General features: G+C 37.5%; 1 protein-coding gene across 6 annotated transcripts in view; it reads left to right on the top strand.

Annotated features, from left to right (window-relative positions):
* SMC5 (structural maintenance of chromosomes 5) overlaps positions 1-17,882 on the top strand; it is a 104,760-nt gene that overhangs the window by 12,623 nt on the left and 74,255 nt on the right. For 5 of the 6 annotated variants that reach the window (XM_060409381.1, XM_012123325.5, XM_042243359.2 and 2 more), the window contains exon 3: positions 5,603-5,655. In XM_060409381.1, the coding sequence (XP_060265364.1) occupies positions 5,603-5,655 (53 nt within the window). Of the gene's footprint in view, positions 1-5,602; positions 5,656-10,181; positions 10,238-17,882 lie in introns of those variants that run through there. The other variant, XM_042243360.1, reaches the window with a different exon arrangement.

Genomic DNA, 17,882 nt, shown 5'->3' with positions numbered 1-17,882 from the left:
CAGCCCAGCGTTTCTCATGATGTACTCTGCTCATAAGTTAAATAAGCAGGGTGACAATATATAGCCTTGATGTACTCCTTTTCCTATTTGGAACCAGTCTGTTGTTCCATGTCCAGTTCTAACTGTTGCTTCCTGACCTGTATGCAGGTTTCTCAAGAGGCAGGTCAGGTGGTCTGGTATTCCCATCTCTTTCAGAATTTTCCACAGTTTACTGTGCTCCACACAGTCAAAGGCTTTGGCATAGTCAATAAAGCAGAAATAGATGTTTTTCTGGAACTCTCCTGCTTTTTCGATCATCCAGGAGATGTTGGCAATTTGATCTCTGGTTCCTCTGCCTTTTCTAAAACCAGCTTGAACATCTGGAAGTTCACGGTTGATGTATTGCTGAAGCCTGGCTTGGAGAATTTTGAGCATTTCTTTACTAGCATGTGAAATGAGTGCAGTTGTGCAGTAATTTGAGCATTCTTTGGCATTGCCTTTCTTTGGGATTGGAATGAAAAGTGACCTTTCCCATTTTCCAGTCCTGTGGCTGAGTTTTCCAAATTTGCTGACATAATTAGTGCAGCACTTTCACAGCATCATCTTTTAGAATTTGAAATAACTCAACTGGAATTCCATCACCTCTACTGGCTTTGTTCATAGTGATGCTTCCTCAGGCCCACTTGACTTTACATTCCTGTAGCCATGCAATCGAAAGACACTTGCTCTTTGAAAGAAAAGCTATGACCAACCTAGTCAGCATATTAAAAAGCAGAGAGATTACTTAGATGACAAAGGTCAATCTAGTCATAGTCAAAACTGTGGTTTTTCCAGTAGGCAAGTATGGATGTGAGAGTTGGAATATAAAGAAAGCTAGGTGCCCAAATATTGATGCCTTTAATTGTGGTGTTGGAGAAGAGTCTTGAGAGTCCCTTGGACTTCAAGGAGATCCAACCAGTCCATCCTAAGGAACATCAGTCCTGAATATTCATTGGAAGGACTAATGTTGTAGCTGAAACTTCAGTACTTCGACTACCTGATGTGAAGAACTGACTCATTTGAAAAGACCCTGATGGTAGGAAAGATTGAAGGCTGGAGGAAAAGGGGACGACAGAGGGGGAGATGGTTGGATGGCTCCGCCGACTCAGTGTGCATGAGTGTGAGTAAACTCCGGGAGTTGGTGATAGACAGGGATGCCTGGTGTGCTGTAGTGCATGGTGCCGCAGAGTCAGACACGACTGAGCGACTGAACTGAACTGAGGTGTAAGATAGTGTGACACTGACGTTGAATCTGTGAATGCATTGATCTTGCATATCCTCACCTTCAGATATCTGAGAAATGTATGTTTAAGCCACCCACTCTGTGGGACTTTCGTTACAAAATCCCAGACTAAGGCAAGGACCTTTTTCATTCTTACTAAGGATTCCAAAACCTTTTCTGTGAGTTATATCTATTGATTAGAATTAATAATAAACTTAGAAATAATTAGCAGTTTAGAAATAAGAACTGAGAACCCCCTAAAAAAGTTGATTAACAAAAATCAGTTGCATTTCTGTGTTCACTAACAGTGAACAGTAAATGCAATTGAATGCAATTAAAATGGATATTATAGCAACAAAGTATAAGTTACATAGCCGCAAATAAAAGATATGTATGAAGAGATTATAGTTTTTATTTAAAAATGTTAACGTTTGATTCATGTCATGTTAAGTGTCATTCCAGTCAGAATTCTGTTACCGTCTATAAAAATTACAATCTGGTTCTAAAATTTAGATGAAAAAACAGGGCCTAAAATAGCCAACCCCCTTCTAAAGAAATAGGATAAAGTGGAAAAACTTGTCTACCAGATATCAAGATGATACAAAATCATGGTAAATTAAGAATTGTGGTGTTGATGTAGGGTAGACTAGTGTGATGTGACCGAATAAAGAGCCAAGATACAAAGCTTAGTAAGAACTTGGTTTATGACAGAACTGACATCGTAGGTGAGTGAGGAAGAGATGGATAAATGGTACTGAGACAACTGGTTATTGGTATAGGAAAAGATAAAATTGAGTCCTTTCCTCATACTTTAACAAAAATTAGTTCCTGGTGGATTAAATATCTAAATGTGATTAACCAGGAAGTTTTTAGAAGAGATCGGTAGTAGAAGAGAATAATTTTGTGACTTCAGGTTAAGAAAATGTCTTAAAGTATAGACCCAAAAGGAAAAGTTGATGATTTCAACTATAATAAAACTAAGGAACTTCTCTTCATCTAAAAGACACCTTGTAGAGAAAAGACTAGTCACAAATTGGGAGCACGTATATATAGAACATATAACAAGATTGATATACAGACTATATAATAAGCAAAATAATGACAACTCATAAGACATGTGAGTAAAAGATCCGCTTAAATATTTCACAGTCAAGAAGCAACCCAGACTACCAGTACATTCCTACAGATAAGAAAAGATGCTCAACTTCATTAATTATTAGAGAAACGCACATTAGCCCTGGCAAGGTATATCTGTCAGACCCACCAGAATTCTATTGGTGCCATGTGCTTATGAGGATATAAAGCAGTGGAAACTCTGATGCATTCTTGGTGGGAATATGAATTTGTACAACCCCCTTGGAAAGTGCTATGGTATTACCTAGTAGATCTGTAAATGCTTACATCCAGTGCCTCAAAAATTCTGCTTTCTAGGTACCCTAGTCAGCTTTTGTGCATTTATACTAGGTGAAATCATGGAAATACTTAGAGAAGTATTGTTTGCAGTGAATTCTGGAATAGTCAAATACAATTGAATATTATATGACAATAAAAACAAACTTTGGCTCATTGGTTAAATATAAAAAACATAATTTTAAGGAAAAATGCCATCTTGGAAAAATACATGTAATGTGAGTTTGTTTCTAGAACCGTCAAAAACATTTGGAGTCTCATACAGTAAAAAACAAAAGCAAAGGAATTAATCAGTTTAGAGATAATAAAATCAGTTTAGCGATTACATTTGTTGTTTCATTTTTTAAACTTTTAATTTTATGTTGGAGTATAGCTGATTAACAACATTGTGATCACGTTTCAGCTGGACAGCAAAGGTACTCAGCCATGCATATACATGTATCCATTCTCCCCCAAACTCCCCTCCCATCCAGGCTGCCAAATAACATTGAGTAGAGTTCCCTGTCCTATACAGTAGGACCTTATTGGTTGTCTATTTAAAATATATAACAGTGTGTGCATGTTGATCCCAAACTCCTAACTTCCTTTCCCTCTTTCTTCCCCATTAGTTGAGAGAAAAAGGATGCAGTTAGCATGAATTAAGGAATGTCAGAAACACCGGTAGTGATCAGTTCCGTAAACTGGTAGATAGATAGTTGTTTTATTATTTCTAAACAGTTCATGAAGTTTGTATATACTGTTGGTATATATTTCACATGAAAACATGTTTTAAAAAGAAAGTCTAAAAGTTGGGTTACTTCACTGTAAAATATTTTTAAAACTTGAAATGATTTTTTTATTTTTCAAAAACTATTGTAAATGTAATATAATCAAAGTGATATTCCAGGTTTTTAAGCAAGACTTAATATTTAATGTGCTGGCTTATGTGGTGTCTCCATGAGAAGGAATCTATCTGCCAACGCAGGGGATGCAGGTTCAATCCCTGGGTCAGAAAAATCTGTAGAAGAAAATGACAACCCAATCCAGTATGCTTGCCTGGAGAATCTGATGAACAGAAGGAGCCGGGCTGGCTATAGTCCATGGCATTGCAAAAGAGTCAGACACAACTTAGCGAATAAACAACAGCAAAGTTTAATGTAGGATACAAGGTTGATTTGTATATCCCTTAACATTATAAATAACCTATTCAAAACAAAATTTTTAATGCCATAAAGGAGGCATTTATGAGATAGAAAAGATACTGCTTTATTAATGATTAATTTTGTAACCTGAGTCATCTGGAATTCAGTTTTTATTTCAGAGAACACGGGTTGGAGTAGGTAATTTCCAGGGACATACTCAGATTTTTACTAATATTGTGTTTTGTTTGTTTTTTTGGCCATACTGCACAGCTTGTTGGATTTTAGTTCTCCAACCAGGAATCTAACTCAGGCCTTTGGCAGTGAAAGTGCCAATTCTAACTGCTGGACTGCCAGGGAGTTTTTTAAACTGTAGTTTTTTAAATTGTCAGAAATTGTTTATTAAATTGTTATCTCTCTGTAATGGTCTGCTGGATTGTATTCCAGGGGCTGCCATAGTCAGAATGGATTGGGCTGTAACAATTTTCACCAACCTTCTTATTTATTTTTGTCAATGAAGATACATCTGTCCTCACCCTTGAGTGGTAGGCTTTTTAAAGGAGGCTGTGAAGTGCAGTTTTCTTAGATGACAGCTTGCAGACATTTGTGTATCCACAGATGTGTTCAGGGGATGTCCAAATTCTTAGCAAAAAATTTTTAATGTTCTATTTCTGTTTAAATGCAATATAAAAATTTAGTGTAAGCATGTTCTGCACCACTGGTACAAATACTTTATAATAAGAACTGCCTTCTGATTTTTTCATTTCTTCCATTTGGTACCAAGTATTTTAATTATTGCAACCTAATGAGCAGATGCCCCACTCTTAAAAAAAATGCCATTGTTTTCCTTATTTATGAACAGACTGAAACAGAAATGTTAAGTAACCTGGTCAAGGTGAAACAGTTAGTATATGACAGAGCTGAGATTTGAACTGGACATGGTCTGTGTTGAAGCCTGTACTCTTGATCATTAAACTGTACTTTCTTGTTACAGGAACAGACTTTCTTTTTCATCTTTCTGGTTCTCAGTTTCATCATCTATAAAATGGATATAATACATATCTCATAAATTTGCTCACGAGTATTAATGAGAAAATTGTATATCAAGTGCTTAGAACATAAACATAGTAATGCTTGATAAATGTTAACTGTTGTGGTTATAATTGTCATCATCATTGTCATTACCACTACTAAAAAACAATTATTTGCAAGGTGTATTTCCTACCTTTTTTGAGTATTACTTAATTATAGCCTGATTTAAGATCCAATCTGATTTTTTTAGGTCCAGGATCTTTTTTCATACTTTACACTCACATACATATAGAAAGCAGCTTAAATACATCTATTTTATGATATAAATTGTGCTCACTTAAATCGTATTTACTATATTTATTGGACTATTTAGAAAGTGCTTGGTGATAGGTGTATACTAATTAATAGCAAGATGGGTACTATTAGAGTGATTACTAATAATATTTAATCTGTGCAGTTCCATAGAAGTACTGGGTCTGGAGCTTGATAACTTGGGCTCAGATTTTTGCTCTGCACTACTTACTGTTAATAGCTTTGTCATGAACTTTGTAAGAGGCTCTTAGACACACAGAAAGATCAATAACTCTTAGAATATTAAAATACTGGTAGCTTAGAATATTATCATCTGTGAGTGGAAACAGTGGAGGAGCCTAAATCTGGAAAGGGTACAGTTAGAAAGTGAAGGGAGTGAATTACAGAATAGTTATTGAAAGAATCTTGATCTGACAAATAATAATGACTTTGCTACATCTCACCTGGAAATGTCACCATACAGCTCACTTTGTCTTTTTTTATATCTTAGGTTGGCTTTTTTGTGAAGAGAGGATGTTCTAAAGGCATGGTTGAAATTGAATTGTAAGTGTTAAAAGTACTGAAACCACTTTTTTCTGCATAATTTCTGAGTTTATGTTCATGCATTCCTGATAACTTTAGTCAAGAGTAATAATACAGTATTTATTGTTGTTGTTCAGTCGCTAAGTCATGTCTGACTGTTTGCAGCCCCATGGACTGCAGCACTCCAGGCTTCCCTGTCCTTCACTATCTCCTGGAGTTTGCTCAGATTCACATTTAATTAGTTGATGATACTATCTAACCATGTCATCCCCTGACACTGCCTTCTCCTTTTGCCTTTATTCTTTCCTAGCATCAGGGTATTTTTCAGTGAGTTGGCTGTTCATGTCAGATGCCAAAATATGGGAGCTTCAGCATTAGTTCTTCCAGTGAACATTCAGGGTTGATTCCCTTTTAAGATTGACTAGTTTGATGTCCTTGCTGTCCAAAGGAATGTCAAGAGTCATCTCCAGCACCACAGTTCTATGGCATCGGTTCTTCAGTGCTCAGCCTTCTTTATTTTCCAACTCCCACATTCATACATGACTACTGGAAAAACCATAGCTTTGACTAGATGGACTTTTGTCGGCGAAGTGATATCTTTGCTTCTTAATATGGTATCTAGCTTTGTCATAGCTTTCCTTCTAAGGAGCAAGTGTCTTTTAATTTTGTGGCTGCAGTCACTGTCTGCAGTAATTTTGAAGCCCAAGAAAATAAAGTCTGCTTCCACTTTTCTCCTCTCTATTTGCCATGAGGGGATGTGACTGGATGCCATGATCTTAAGTTTTTTGAATGTTGAGTTTTAAGCCAATTTTTTCACTCTTTCATCCTCATCAAGAGGTGCTTTAGTTTCTCTTCACTTTCTGCCATTAGAGTGATATCATCTGCATGTCTGAGATCGTTGATATTTCTCCTGTCAATCTTGATTCCGGCTTGTGATTGTTCCAGCCCAGCACTTTTCATAATGTACTCTGTATCAGTTAAATTCAGTCACTCAGTCTTGTCCATCTCTTTGCGACCCTATGAATTGCAGCACGCCAGGCCTCCCTGTCCATCACCAACTCCTGGAGTTTACTCAAACTTATCAAGTCAGTGATGCCATCTAGCCATCTCATCCTCTGTCATCCTCTTCTCCTGCCCCCAATCCCTCCCAGCATCAGAGTCTTTTCCAATGAGTCAACTCTTCCCATGAGGTGGCCAAAATACTGGAATTTCAGCTTTAGCATCAGTCCTTCCAATGAACACCCAGGACTGATCTCCTTTAGAATGGACTGGTTGGATCTCCTTGCAGTCCAAGGGACTCTGAAGAGTCTTCTCCAGCACCACAGTTGAAAAGCATCAATTCTTCAGCACTCAGCTTTCTTCACAGTCCAACTCTCACGTCCATACATGACCACAGGAAAAACCATAGCCTTGACCAGACGGACCTTTGTTGGCAAAGTAATGTCTCTGCTTTTGAATATGCTGTCTAGGTTGGTCATAACTTTCCTTCCAAGGAATAAGCGTCTTTTAATTTCATGGCTGCAGTCAACCATCTGCAGTGATTTTGGAGCCCAAAAAAATAGTCTGCCACTGTTTCCACTGTTTCCCCATCTATTTCCCATGAAGTGATGGGACCAGATGCCATGATCTTCGTTTTCTGAATGTTGAGCTTTACGCCAACTTTTTCACTCTTCTCTCATTTTCATCAAGAGGCTTTTTAGTTCCTCTTCACTTTCTGCCATAAGGGTGGTGTCATCTGCATATCTGAGGTTAATATTTCTCCTGGCAATCTTGATTCCAGCTTGTGTTTCTTCCAGCCCAGTGTTTCTCATGATGTACTCTGCTCATAAGTTAAATAAGCAGGGTGACGATATACAGCCTTGACATACTCCTTTTCCTATTTGGAGCCAGTCTGTTGTTCCATGTCCAGTTCTAACTGTTGCTTCCTGACCTGTATGCAGGTTTCTCAAGAGGCAGGTCAGGTGGTCTGGTATTCCCATCTCTTTCAGAATTTTCCACAGTTTATTGTGATCCACACAGTCAAAGGCTTTGGCATAGGCAATAAAGCAGAAATAGATGTTTTTCTGGAACTCTCTTGCTTTTTCCATGATCCAGCGGATGTTGGCAATTTGATCTCTGATAGTATACAGCCTTGTGGTACTCATTTTACAAGTTTTAACCAGTCCATGAAAAGTTCTAACTGGTTCTAAAGGTTCTAAAGGTTGCTTCTTGACCAGCATACAGGTTTCTTAGGAGGCAGGTAAGGTTGTCTGGTATTCCCTTCTCTTTAAGATTTTTTTCAGTTTGTTGTAATCCACACATTCAAAGGCTTTACCATAGACAATGAAACAGAAGTAAATGTTTTTCTGGACTTGCTTTGGTTTCTCTATGATCCAATGAATGTTGGCGATTTGAACTGTTTCTTCTGCCTTCTCTAAACCCATCTGGAAGTTCTTACTTCATATACTGTTGAAACCAAGCTTGAAGAATTTTCAGTGTAACCTTACTAGCATGCAAAATGTGCGTAATTATACAGTAGTTTGTAGATCGTTTGACACTGCCCTTCTCAGGGATTGGAATGAAAACTGACCTTTTCCAGTCCTCTGACCACTGCTGAATTTTCCAAATTTGCTGACATACTGAGTGCAGCACTTCTATAGCATCATCTTTTAGGATTTTAATTAGCTCAGCTGGAATTCCCATCACCTTCACTAACCTTGTTTGTAGTAAAGCTTCCTGAGGCCTGCTTGACTTCACTCTAGAATGTCAAGCTCTAGGTCAGTGACCACACCATCTTGGTTATCTGGATCATTAAGACCTTTTTTGTATAATTCTTCTGTGTATTCTTTCCACCTCTTTTTAATCTCTTCTGCTTCTGTTAGGTCCTTACTGTTTCTGTCCTTTATCATGCTCATTCTTGTGTGAAATGTTCCCTTGATATCTCCAGTTTTCTTGAAAAGTTTTCCTCTACTTCTTTGCACTGTTCACTGTTCTTATCTCTTCTGTTTTCTGGAACTCTGCATTCAGTTGGGTATATCTTTCCCTTTTGCCCTTGCTTTTTGCTTTTTTTCTTTTCTCAGCTATGTATAAAGCCTCCTTACACAACAATTTTGCCTTCTTGCATTTCTTTTCCTTTGGGGTGGTTTTGGTCACTGCCTCCTGTACAAGGTTATGCACCTCTGTCCATAGTTCTTCATAACTCTGGCTACCAGATCTAATCTCTTGAATCTATTCATCACCTCTACTGTATGATTTTAAGGGATTTGAATTAGGTCATACCTGAATGGCCTAGTGGTTTTCCCTACTTTCTTCAAGTTAAGCCTGAGTTTTGCATGAGGAGGTGATTATCTGAGCCACAGCTCCACGTCTTGGTTTTGCTGACTATATAGAGTTTGACCATCTTTGACTGCAAAGAATATAATCAGTCATATTTCAGTATTGACCATTTGGTGATGTGTGTGTGTAGGGTCATCTCTTGTGGTGTTGTAAGAGGTTGTTTTCTATGTCCAGTGTGTTCTCTTGAGAAAACTCTGTTAGCCTTTGCCCTGCTTCATTTTGTACTCCAGGGCCAGACTTCCCTGTTACTCTAGGTATCTCTTGACTTCCTACTCTTGCATTCTAGTACCCTACGATGAAAAGGGCATCTTTTTTTGGTTAGTTCTAGAAAGTCTTAGAGGTCTTAATAGAATTGTTCAACTTCAGCTTCTTCAGCATCAGTGGTATAATACTATATTATGACATTAATATTAGAAATAATATTTAAGGAATACTTCATCCAGAAAAGTTTCTTTTTTCTTTAATGCAGCTTTTAAAACCTGAATTGTAAGGACTTTTTTCTGGAAAAATTCATAAGAAATTAGAAATTTATGGGAGATAATGAAATGATAAAATTTATGGGAGATATGGGAGTATTATTTCATACCACCATACCCTAGTGGTATGATCTCCATACCACTATTAAATATTCATTATTCATTAAGAAGTTGCAGTATTTTTACAAACTTAAGCGTTTTTTTAATCTTTCAGAAATATTTATTTATTTGGCTGCATCTCAATCGCATGCACAGGATCATTGTTAAGGCGTGCAGGCTTCTTTCTAGTTGTGGCATGCAGTCTCTAGAGCATGCAGACTCAGTAACTGTGATACACAGTCTCTCTATTTGTGGCTTCAGCTCCCTAGTTGTGCACTGGCTTAGTTGCTCTGCAACATATGGGTTCTTAGTCCCCTGACCAGGGATCAAACCTGCATCCCCTGCATTGGAAGGCAAATTTTTAACCACTGGACCAGCAGGGAAATTTTTTTTTTTTTCTGATTTTTGAAAGCAAAATACTTGATTGTTAGAAAAAAAAAAACACTTAATCTAGGGTTGTAAAAGATGAAAATGAAGGCCCTCTTGACAATTCCACTTCTAGAAACAATCTTTGTTAGTAGTTTGGTCAATTTCATATATGGTAAAAACTTGGCATTTATATCACCATTTTCTGTTCCCTCCCTTATGGCAGAAATCAATAATTCATTATAGTATTCTCTTCCCTTAACTAGATATTCCAAGTCTACCGCTCTTGGCAGCAATTTCTGATGGATGAGAGTTCCTCTCCAAGATGAAAGCAGTATATCCTTCATGTATATACTTTGTTTTTTATACGTAAAAAACATGTACAATATGTGCATTCTTTAGATGATTTTTGGATCATTTTTGGAATGTTTATAGAGAATTATTGAATTTTCATAGCTGAAATAGCTCTTAAAAAATACCTAATAGCCCTGTCATTTTATGGGATATAAAGAAATGGTCTTTTTGTTCAAAAATTGTTGGAAATTATTAAAACTTATGTAGAGATGAGAAAGAGGCCCACATAGAAGGAAACAGTTAAGAGATTATGTTCAACTTACTAAAATATAATGGTATTTTACTGAAGGATATAAAACTAAGGCCTGAATAAATGGGGACGCTTATTATGTTCTAAAAATATAAAATTGCAATTATCATCAGCATGTCAGTCATTTCCACACTAATGCATAAATCTGATAAAATTCCAGTGAGCGTCTCAACAGTTTATAAGTTGATTATAAAGTTCATCTGGAAGAATAAATGTGCCAGAAACCCGAGAGGTTTTGAAAAAGCACAATCGTGAATAAGACATTTGTGTAACAGATGTTAAACTGAACAGTAAAGCTTTTTTTAAATTTAATTTTTATTTTACATAGGAGTATAGTTGATTTACAGTGTTGGGTTAGTTCCATCACTGTACAGCTAAGTGATTCAGTTACACATATATCTATTCATTTTCAGATTCTTTTCCTGTATAGGTTATTGCAGAATATTGAGTAGAGTTTCCTGTGCAAATAGGAGATCTCTGTTGATCATCTATTTTATATATAGTAGTGTGTGTATGTTAATCCTAAACTCCTAGTTTGTCCCTTTCCCCCACATGCCCTCACCTGGTGACCACAAATCTGCTTTGGGAATCTGAGTCTGTTTCTGTTTTGCAAATAAGTTCGTTTGTATCACTTTTTTTTTTTTTTTTTTAAGATTCCACACATATGTGTTACCATATGGTATTTATTTTTCTCTGAGTTACTTCACTTAGTATGATCATTTCTAGGTCCATTCATGTTGCTGCAGATGACATTATTTCATTCTTTTTAATGGCTGAGTAATATTCCATTGTGTAGATGTATCACACCTTCTTTATCCATTTCTCCGTTGATGGACGTTTAGGTTGCTTCCATTTCTTGGCTCTTTCAAATAGTGTAAATCATGTGGTAATTCTGTGTTTAGTTTCTTAGGGAATCTCCATACTGTTTTTTGTAGTGGCTGTACCAGTTTTCATTCCCACCAACAGTATAGGAGTGTTTCCTTTTCTCCACACCTCTCTAGCATTTATTGTTTGTAGAGTTTTTTAGTGTGAAATGATACCTCATTATAGTTTTGATTTGCATTTCTGTAATAATAAGTGATGTTGAGCATCTTTTCAAATGTGTTTGTTGAGATCACCTATATGCCTTCTTTAGAGAAATGTCTAAGTCTTCTGCCTGTTTGATTGGGTTGTTTGTTTTTTATATTGAGCTGCGTGAACGTTTGTATATTTTGGAAGTTAATCCCTTGTCAGCTGCTTCATTTGCAAATAGTTTCTCTCATTCTGAGGATTGTCTTTTCGTCTTGTTTATAGTTTCCTTTGCTGTGCAAAAGCCTTCAAGTTAAGTAGGTCCCATTTGTTTATTTTTATTACTGTAGATCAGTTCAAAAAGATAATGGTGTGGTTTATGTCAAAGGGTGTTCTGCCTATGTTTTCCTTTCCTCTAAGAGTTTTATTTTATAGTATTCAGCCTTACATTCAGGTCTTTAATCCATTTTAAGTTTATTTTTGTGAGTGGTGTTAGAGAATGTTCTGATTTCATTTTTTTTACATGTAGCTGTCAAGTTAATAACGCTGTTAATAGTATGGTATTAGTACAGAAAAATTAGAGGAACAGAATGAAGAAAATAATAACAGTTCTAAATGCACATAAGAGTTTATGAGAGGTGGTATGTAAGGTGGCTACGTAAAGGTATATAAAGGTGGCTATATAAGCATGGGGTATAAATTTATGCAGGCTTCCTTGGTGGCTCAGCTGGTAAAGAATCCACCTGCAGTGCAGGAGACCTGGGTTCGACCCTTGGGTTGGGAAGATCCCCTGGAGAAGGGAATGGCTCCCTATTCCAGTATCCTGGCCTGGAGAATTCTATAGACTGTATACTCCATGGGGTCACAAAGAGTAGGACACAACTGAGTGACTTTCACTCTCCCAGGTTTTAGTTAAGTTCAGTTGCTCAGTCACGTCTGACTCTTGCAACCCCATGGAACACAGTACACCAGGCTTCTCTGTCCATCAGCAACTCCTGGAGCTTGCTCAACTCACGTTAGTTGAGTTGGTGATGCCATCCAACCATCTCATCCTCTGTCATCCCCTTCTCTTCCTGCCTTCAATCTTCCCCAGCATCAGGGTCTTTTCCAGTGAGTCACTTCTTCACATCAGGTGGTCAAAGGATTGGAGTTTCAGCTTCAGCATCGTCCTTCCAATGAATATTCAGGACTGATTCCCTTTAGGATTCACTGGTTGGATCTCCTTGCAGTCCAGGGGACTCTCAGGAGTCTCCTCCAGCACCACAGTTCAAATGCATCAATTCTTTGGCACTCAGCCTTTTTTGTTGTCCGGCTCTCACATCCATACATGACTACTGGAAAAACCATAGCTTTGACTAGATGGACCTTTGTCATCAAAGTATGTCTCTGCTTTTTAATATGCTGTCTAGGTTGGTCATAGCTTTTCTTCCAAGGAGTAAGCATCTTTTAATTTCATGGCTGCAGTTACCATCTGCAGTGATTTTGGAGCCCAATAAAATAAAGTATGTCACTGTTTCCATTGTTTCCTCATCTATTTGGCGTGAAGTGATGGGACCAGATGCCATGATCTTAGTCTTTTGAATGCTGAGTTTTAAGACAGCTTTTTCACTCTCCTTTTCACTTTCATCAAGAGGCTTTTTAGTTCTTCGCTTTCTGCCATAAGTGTCATCCACGTATTTGAGGTTATTGATACTTCTGGAAATCTTAATTCCAGCTTGTGCTTCATCCAGCCTGGCATTTCACATGATAAACTCTGCATGTAAGTTAAATCAGCAGTGTGACAATATAGAGCCTTGATGTACTCCTTTCCCAATTTTGAACCAAGTCTATTGTTTCATGTCTGGTTTTAACTGTTGGTTCTTGACCTGCATACAGATTTCTCAGGAGGCAGGTAAGGTGGTTTAGTATTCCCATCTAGTCAAGAATTTTCCGCAATTTGTTGTGATCTACGCAGTCAAAGACTTTGGCGTAATCAATAAAGCAGAAGTAGATGTTCTGGAATTCTCTTACTTTTTTGATGATCCAGTGGATGTTGGCAATTTGATCTCTGGTTCCTCTGCCTTTTCTAAATCCAGCTGGAACATCTGCAAGTTCACGATTCACGTGTTGTTGAAGCCTGGCTTGGAGAATTTTGAGCATTACTTTGTTAGTATGTGAGATGAGTACAATTGTGCAGTAGTTTGAACGTTCTTTGGCATTGCCTTTCTTTGGGATTGGAATGAAAACTGACCTTTTGCAGTCCTGTGGCCACTGCTTAGTTTTCCAAATTTGCTGGCAGGTTGAATATAGTACTTTTAATAAACAGAACCATCTTTTAGGATTTGAAATAGTTCAAGTGGAATTCCATCTCCTCCGATAATTTTGTTCGTAGTGATGCTTTCTAAGGGGCCCACTTGACTTCGCATTCCAGGATGTGTGGCTCTAGGTTTGTGATCACACCATCATGGTTATCTGGGTCATAAAGAGTATTTTTGTACAGTTCTTCCGAGTTTTCTTGCCACCTCTTCTAAATATCTTCTGCTTCTGTTAGGTCCATACCATTTCTGTCCTTTATTGTGCCCCTCTTTGCATGAAATGTTCCCTTGGTATCTCCAATTTTCTTGAAGAGATCTCTAGTTTTCCTATTTTGTTTTTTTCTCTGTTTCTTTGCATTGCTCACTGAGGAAGGCTTTCTTATCTCTCCATGCTGTTCTTTGGAACTCTGCATTCAAATGGAATTTTCTTTCCTTTTCTCCTTTGCCTTTAGCATCTCTTCTTTTCTCAGCCTCCTCAGACAACCATTTTGCCTTTTTGCATTTCTTTTTCTTTGGGATGGTCTTGATCACTGCCTCCTGTACAATGTCACAAACCTCCATCCATAGTTCTTCAGGCCTTTTGTCTATCAGATCTAATCTTGAAATTACTTGTTGCTTCCACTGTATAATCGTAAGGGATTTCATTTAGGTCATAACCTGAATGGTGTAGTGGTTTTCCCTACTTTCTTCAATTTAGGTCTGAATTTGGCAATAAGGAGTTCATGATCTGAGCCACAATCAGCTCCCAGTCTTATTTTTGCTGACTGTACAGTGCTTCTCCAATTTTGGCTGCAAAGAATATAAGCAGTCTGATTTTGGTATCTGGTGATGTCTGTGTGTAGAGTCTTCTCTTGTGCTGTTGGAAGAGGGCATTTTCTGTGACCAGTGCATTCTCTTGACAAAACTGTTGCCTTTGCCTTGCTACATTTTGTACTGCAAGACTGAATTTGCCTGTTACTCCAGGTACGTCTTGCTGCTGCTGCTAAGTTGCTTCATTCGTGTCCAACTCTGTGCAACCCCATGGACAGCAGCCCACCAGGCTCCCTCATCCTTGGGATTCTCCAGGCAAGAACACTGGAGTGGGTTGCCAGTTCCTTCTCCAATGCATGAAAGTGAGAAGTGAAAGTGAAGTCACTCAGTCGTGTCCGACTCTTCACGATCCCATGGACTGCAGCCTACCAGGCTCCTTGCATTCCAGTCCCCTAAAATGAAAAGGAATCTTTTTTGAGTGTTAGTTCTAGAAGGTCTTGTAGGTCTTCATAGAACCATTCAACTTCAGCTTCTTCAGCATTACTAGTTGGGGCATAAACTTGGATTACTATATTGAATGGTTTGCCTTGGAAATGAACAGAGCTCATTCTGCCGTTTTTGAGATCACATCCAAGTACTGCATTTTGGACTCTTGTTGACTACGATGGCTCCTCCATGTATTCTAAGGGATTCTTATGCACAGTACTAGATATAATGGTCATGTCAGTTAAATTCACCCATTCCAGTCCACTTTAGTTCACTGATTCCTAAAATGTTGATGTTCACTCTTGCCATCTCCTGTTTGACCACTTCTAATTTACCTTGATATCTGGACCTAACATTTCAGGTTCCTTTCCCAAGTGGCAGAGTAGTAAAGAATCCGCCTGCTAGGGCAGGAGATGAAAGAGATGTGGGTTCAATTCTTCAGTTAGGAAGATCCCCTGAGGAAGGAAATGGCAAACCACTCCAGTATTCTTGCCTGGAAAATTCCATGGACAGAGGAGCCTGGCAGGCTGCAGTCTGTGGGTTCGCAAAGAGTCTGTTGGACATGGCTTAGCAAATAAATTACTCAAACTGAGTTGAAATAATTGGCTGTTAATTGTTTAAAACAGATAAATTTATAATTTTATCAGGTAGTCCTGTACATAAGTAAAATCTTGATTTTAAAAGTCTTTAGACTGAGTGAAAAAATATGTAGGTTTAAAAAGAACAGAAAAATGGTGTAGAATATTTTTTAAATCTCAGTAGAGGGAAAGACCTTACTCAGTAAAACAGGATAGCCAATAACCATATAAAGGAAGATGGAAGGAACTCGAAGGAAGAGAAGGCTGTTTCGATGCCTGGAACTGCTTGGCCTCTGCCCAACCATGTGGAAAGGTAGGCTGAGGATAGCTGGTCTTCACTTAAGATAGCCTGGGACCTGGGATTGTTTCTCAGAATACTTGAACATGGACAGATATCCCCTGAAGCAACAGAATACAGAGAAACTGTAAGGGACTGAAAATAATTGCACACATGGAAGTTGGTACAATCATGAACAGTAAGATACAGAAAAAGCCATAAATCAATAGAAGTACCAGTAGCAAAAGCAGGGCACTGTGTGTGATTCTTGCACACAGCACCACCAAGGTGGTGGGCAGGGTGGCGAGCAGATTGTCTAAGCTATACCGCCTGCCCAACCCACATTAGCCCCTGTTGTTACCTGGACCCAAACAGCTCCTCTTTTGGAGTGAGCATGGGTACCAGACTCATGTTTTCACTCCTTCATGCTGCAGCAAGAGCTCTGTAAAACCTTGCCTGGAAAAGAAAAAAAAGATAGGAAATTTAGGCTCCATAAAAATTCAGCCCAAAATAATGGCACCATAGTTAAAAATGAGTGATCGGTGGGAGGAAACATTTTCAGCACAGATCATATGTACATGTCTTAAAATGACTTAAGATTTTAGTGTCTCATTAAGTCAGTAAAAATTATATACAACTTAATAGGAAATAAGCAAAGAAGTTTAAACAAAGTAATATAAATGACAAGTATTTTTAAAAAAAGACTACATCTTACTAGTTACAAAGGAAATCAAGATGAAGATTGTTTTCCTCTCAGAAAAATTTAAAATAAAGTTCAATCATATGAAGTTACAGAAAAGAGAATCCTGTCATGCACTATCATGGGAGTATAGGCACTATATCCTATTCTGCAGTATCTGTTAAATTTTAAATAACAAGTATTCTTTGGTTCAGTCACTGTTCTAGAAAATGATTGCTCACTGGCATAATGTAGCTTTTTCCTAATTATAATGATGAAAATTATGAATAACTCAGATGTCCATTGCCTGAAAAATGGCTAAACAAATTATGATATATCCATACCATAACACATTATTGAGCCATACAAAGGACTGAAGTACTGATAGATCCTGTAACATGGGTAAACCTTGCAAGGATTATGCTTGGTGAAGAAACTAGACACAAAAGATTGCATATTGCATGATTCCATTTCTATGAAATGTCCAGGATAAGTAAATTCATGAGACAGAAAATAGATTAGTGGTTGCTGGGGTTTGAGTGGAGGAAAGAATGAGGAGTGACTGGTTTTAATAGGTATGGGCTTTTCTTTTGAGTGATAAAAATATTCAGAAATTAGATGATGGTGATGGTTGTATAACTTTGTGAATGTACTTAACCCCTGTTGATACACACCCTTAACTGACACCTAAAAATGGCTAAAATAGTAAATTTTATCATCTTTAAAAAAAAAGAACATTAATTGTACACATTAAAATAGTGGATTCTATGATTTGTGAATTATATCTCAGTTTAAAAAACACAAGCATACCTTGTTTCATTGTGCTTTACAGATGTGTTTATACAAATTAAAGTTTTGAGGCAACCCTGCATTGTCAAATGATGGTTAGCGTTTTTTAGAAATAAAGTATTTTCACTAAGGTAGGTTATTTTTTTTAGACATAATGCTTTTGCACACTTAGTAGACTACAGTATAGTATAAACATAACTTTCATTTGTAAGGGGAAACCAAAAAACTGATACAGTATACTTTATTGAAATGTTTACTTTATTGCAGTGTTTGGAACCAAACCTGCAATGCATCTGAGATATGACTGTAATTGCAAAGATACTGCTAGGTTAGCACTGATCATGATGGTTTCCTAGATACCGAAACTGTAAAAGTATACTAAACCAAGTATGTTTATAAAACACAGAGGGAATATTAACATTTAAGTTTCAGAAGTCCATTAAGGAGGGCTGTAGGTCTTAAGCACTCCTGACTTTTTACTCTGAGTCATCAAAGCCCTGCTGTCTTCCTGTTATCTAAAGAGGTTA

Source organism: Ovis aries, chromosome 2 (genome assembly GCF_016772045.2).
Source record: "Ovis aries strain OAR_USU_Benz2616 breed Rambouillet chromosome 2, ARS-UI_Ramb_v3.0, whole genome shotgun sequence".
NCBI lineage: Eukaryota > Metazoa > Chordata > Mammalia > Artiodactyla > Bovidae > Ovis > Ovis aries.
This window is presented reverse-complemented; position numbering and strand designations above follow the sequence as displayed.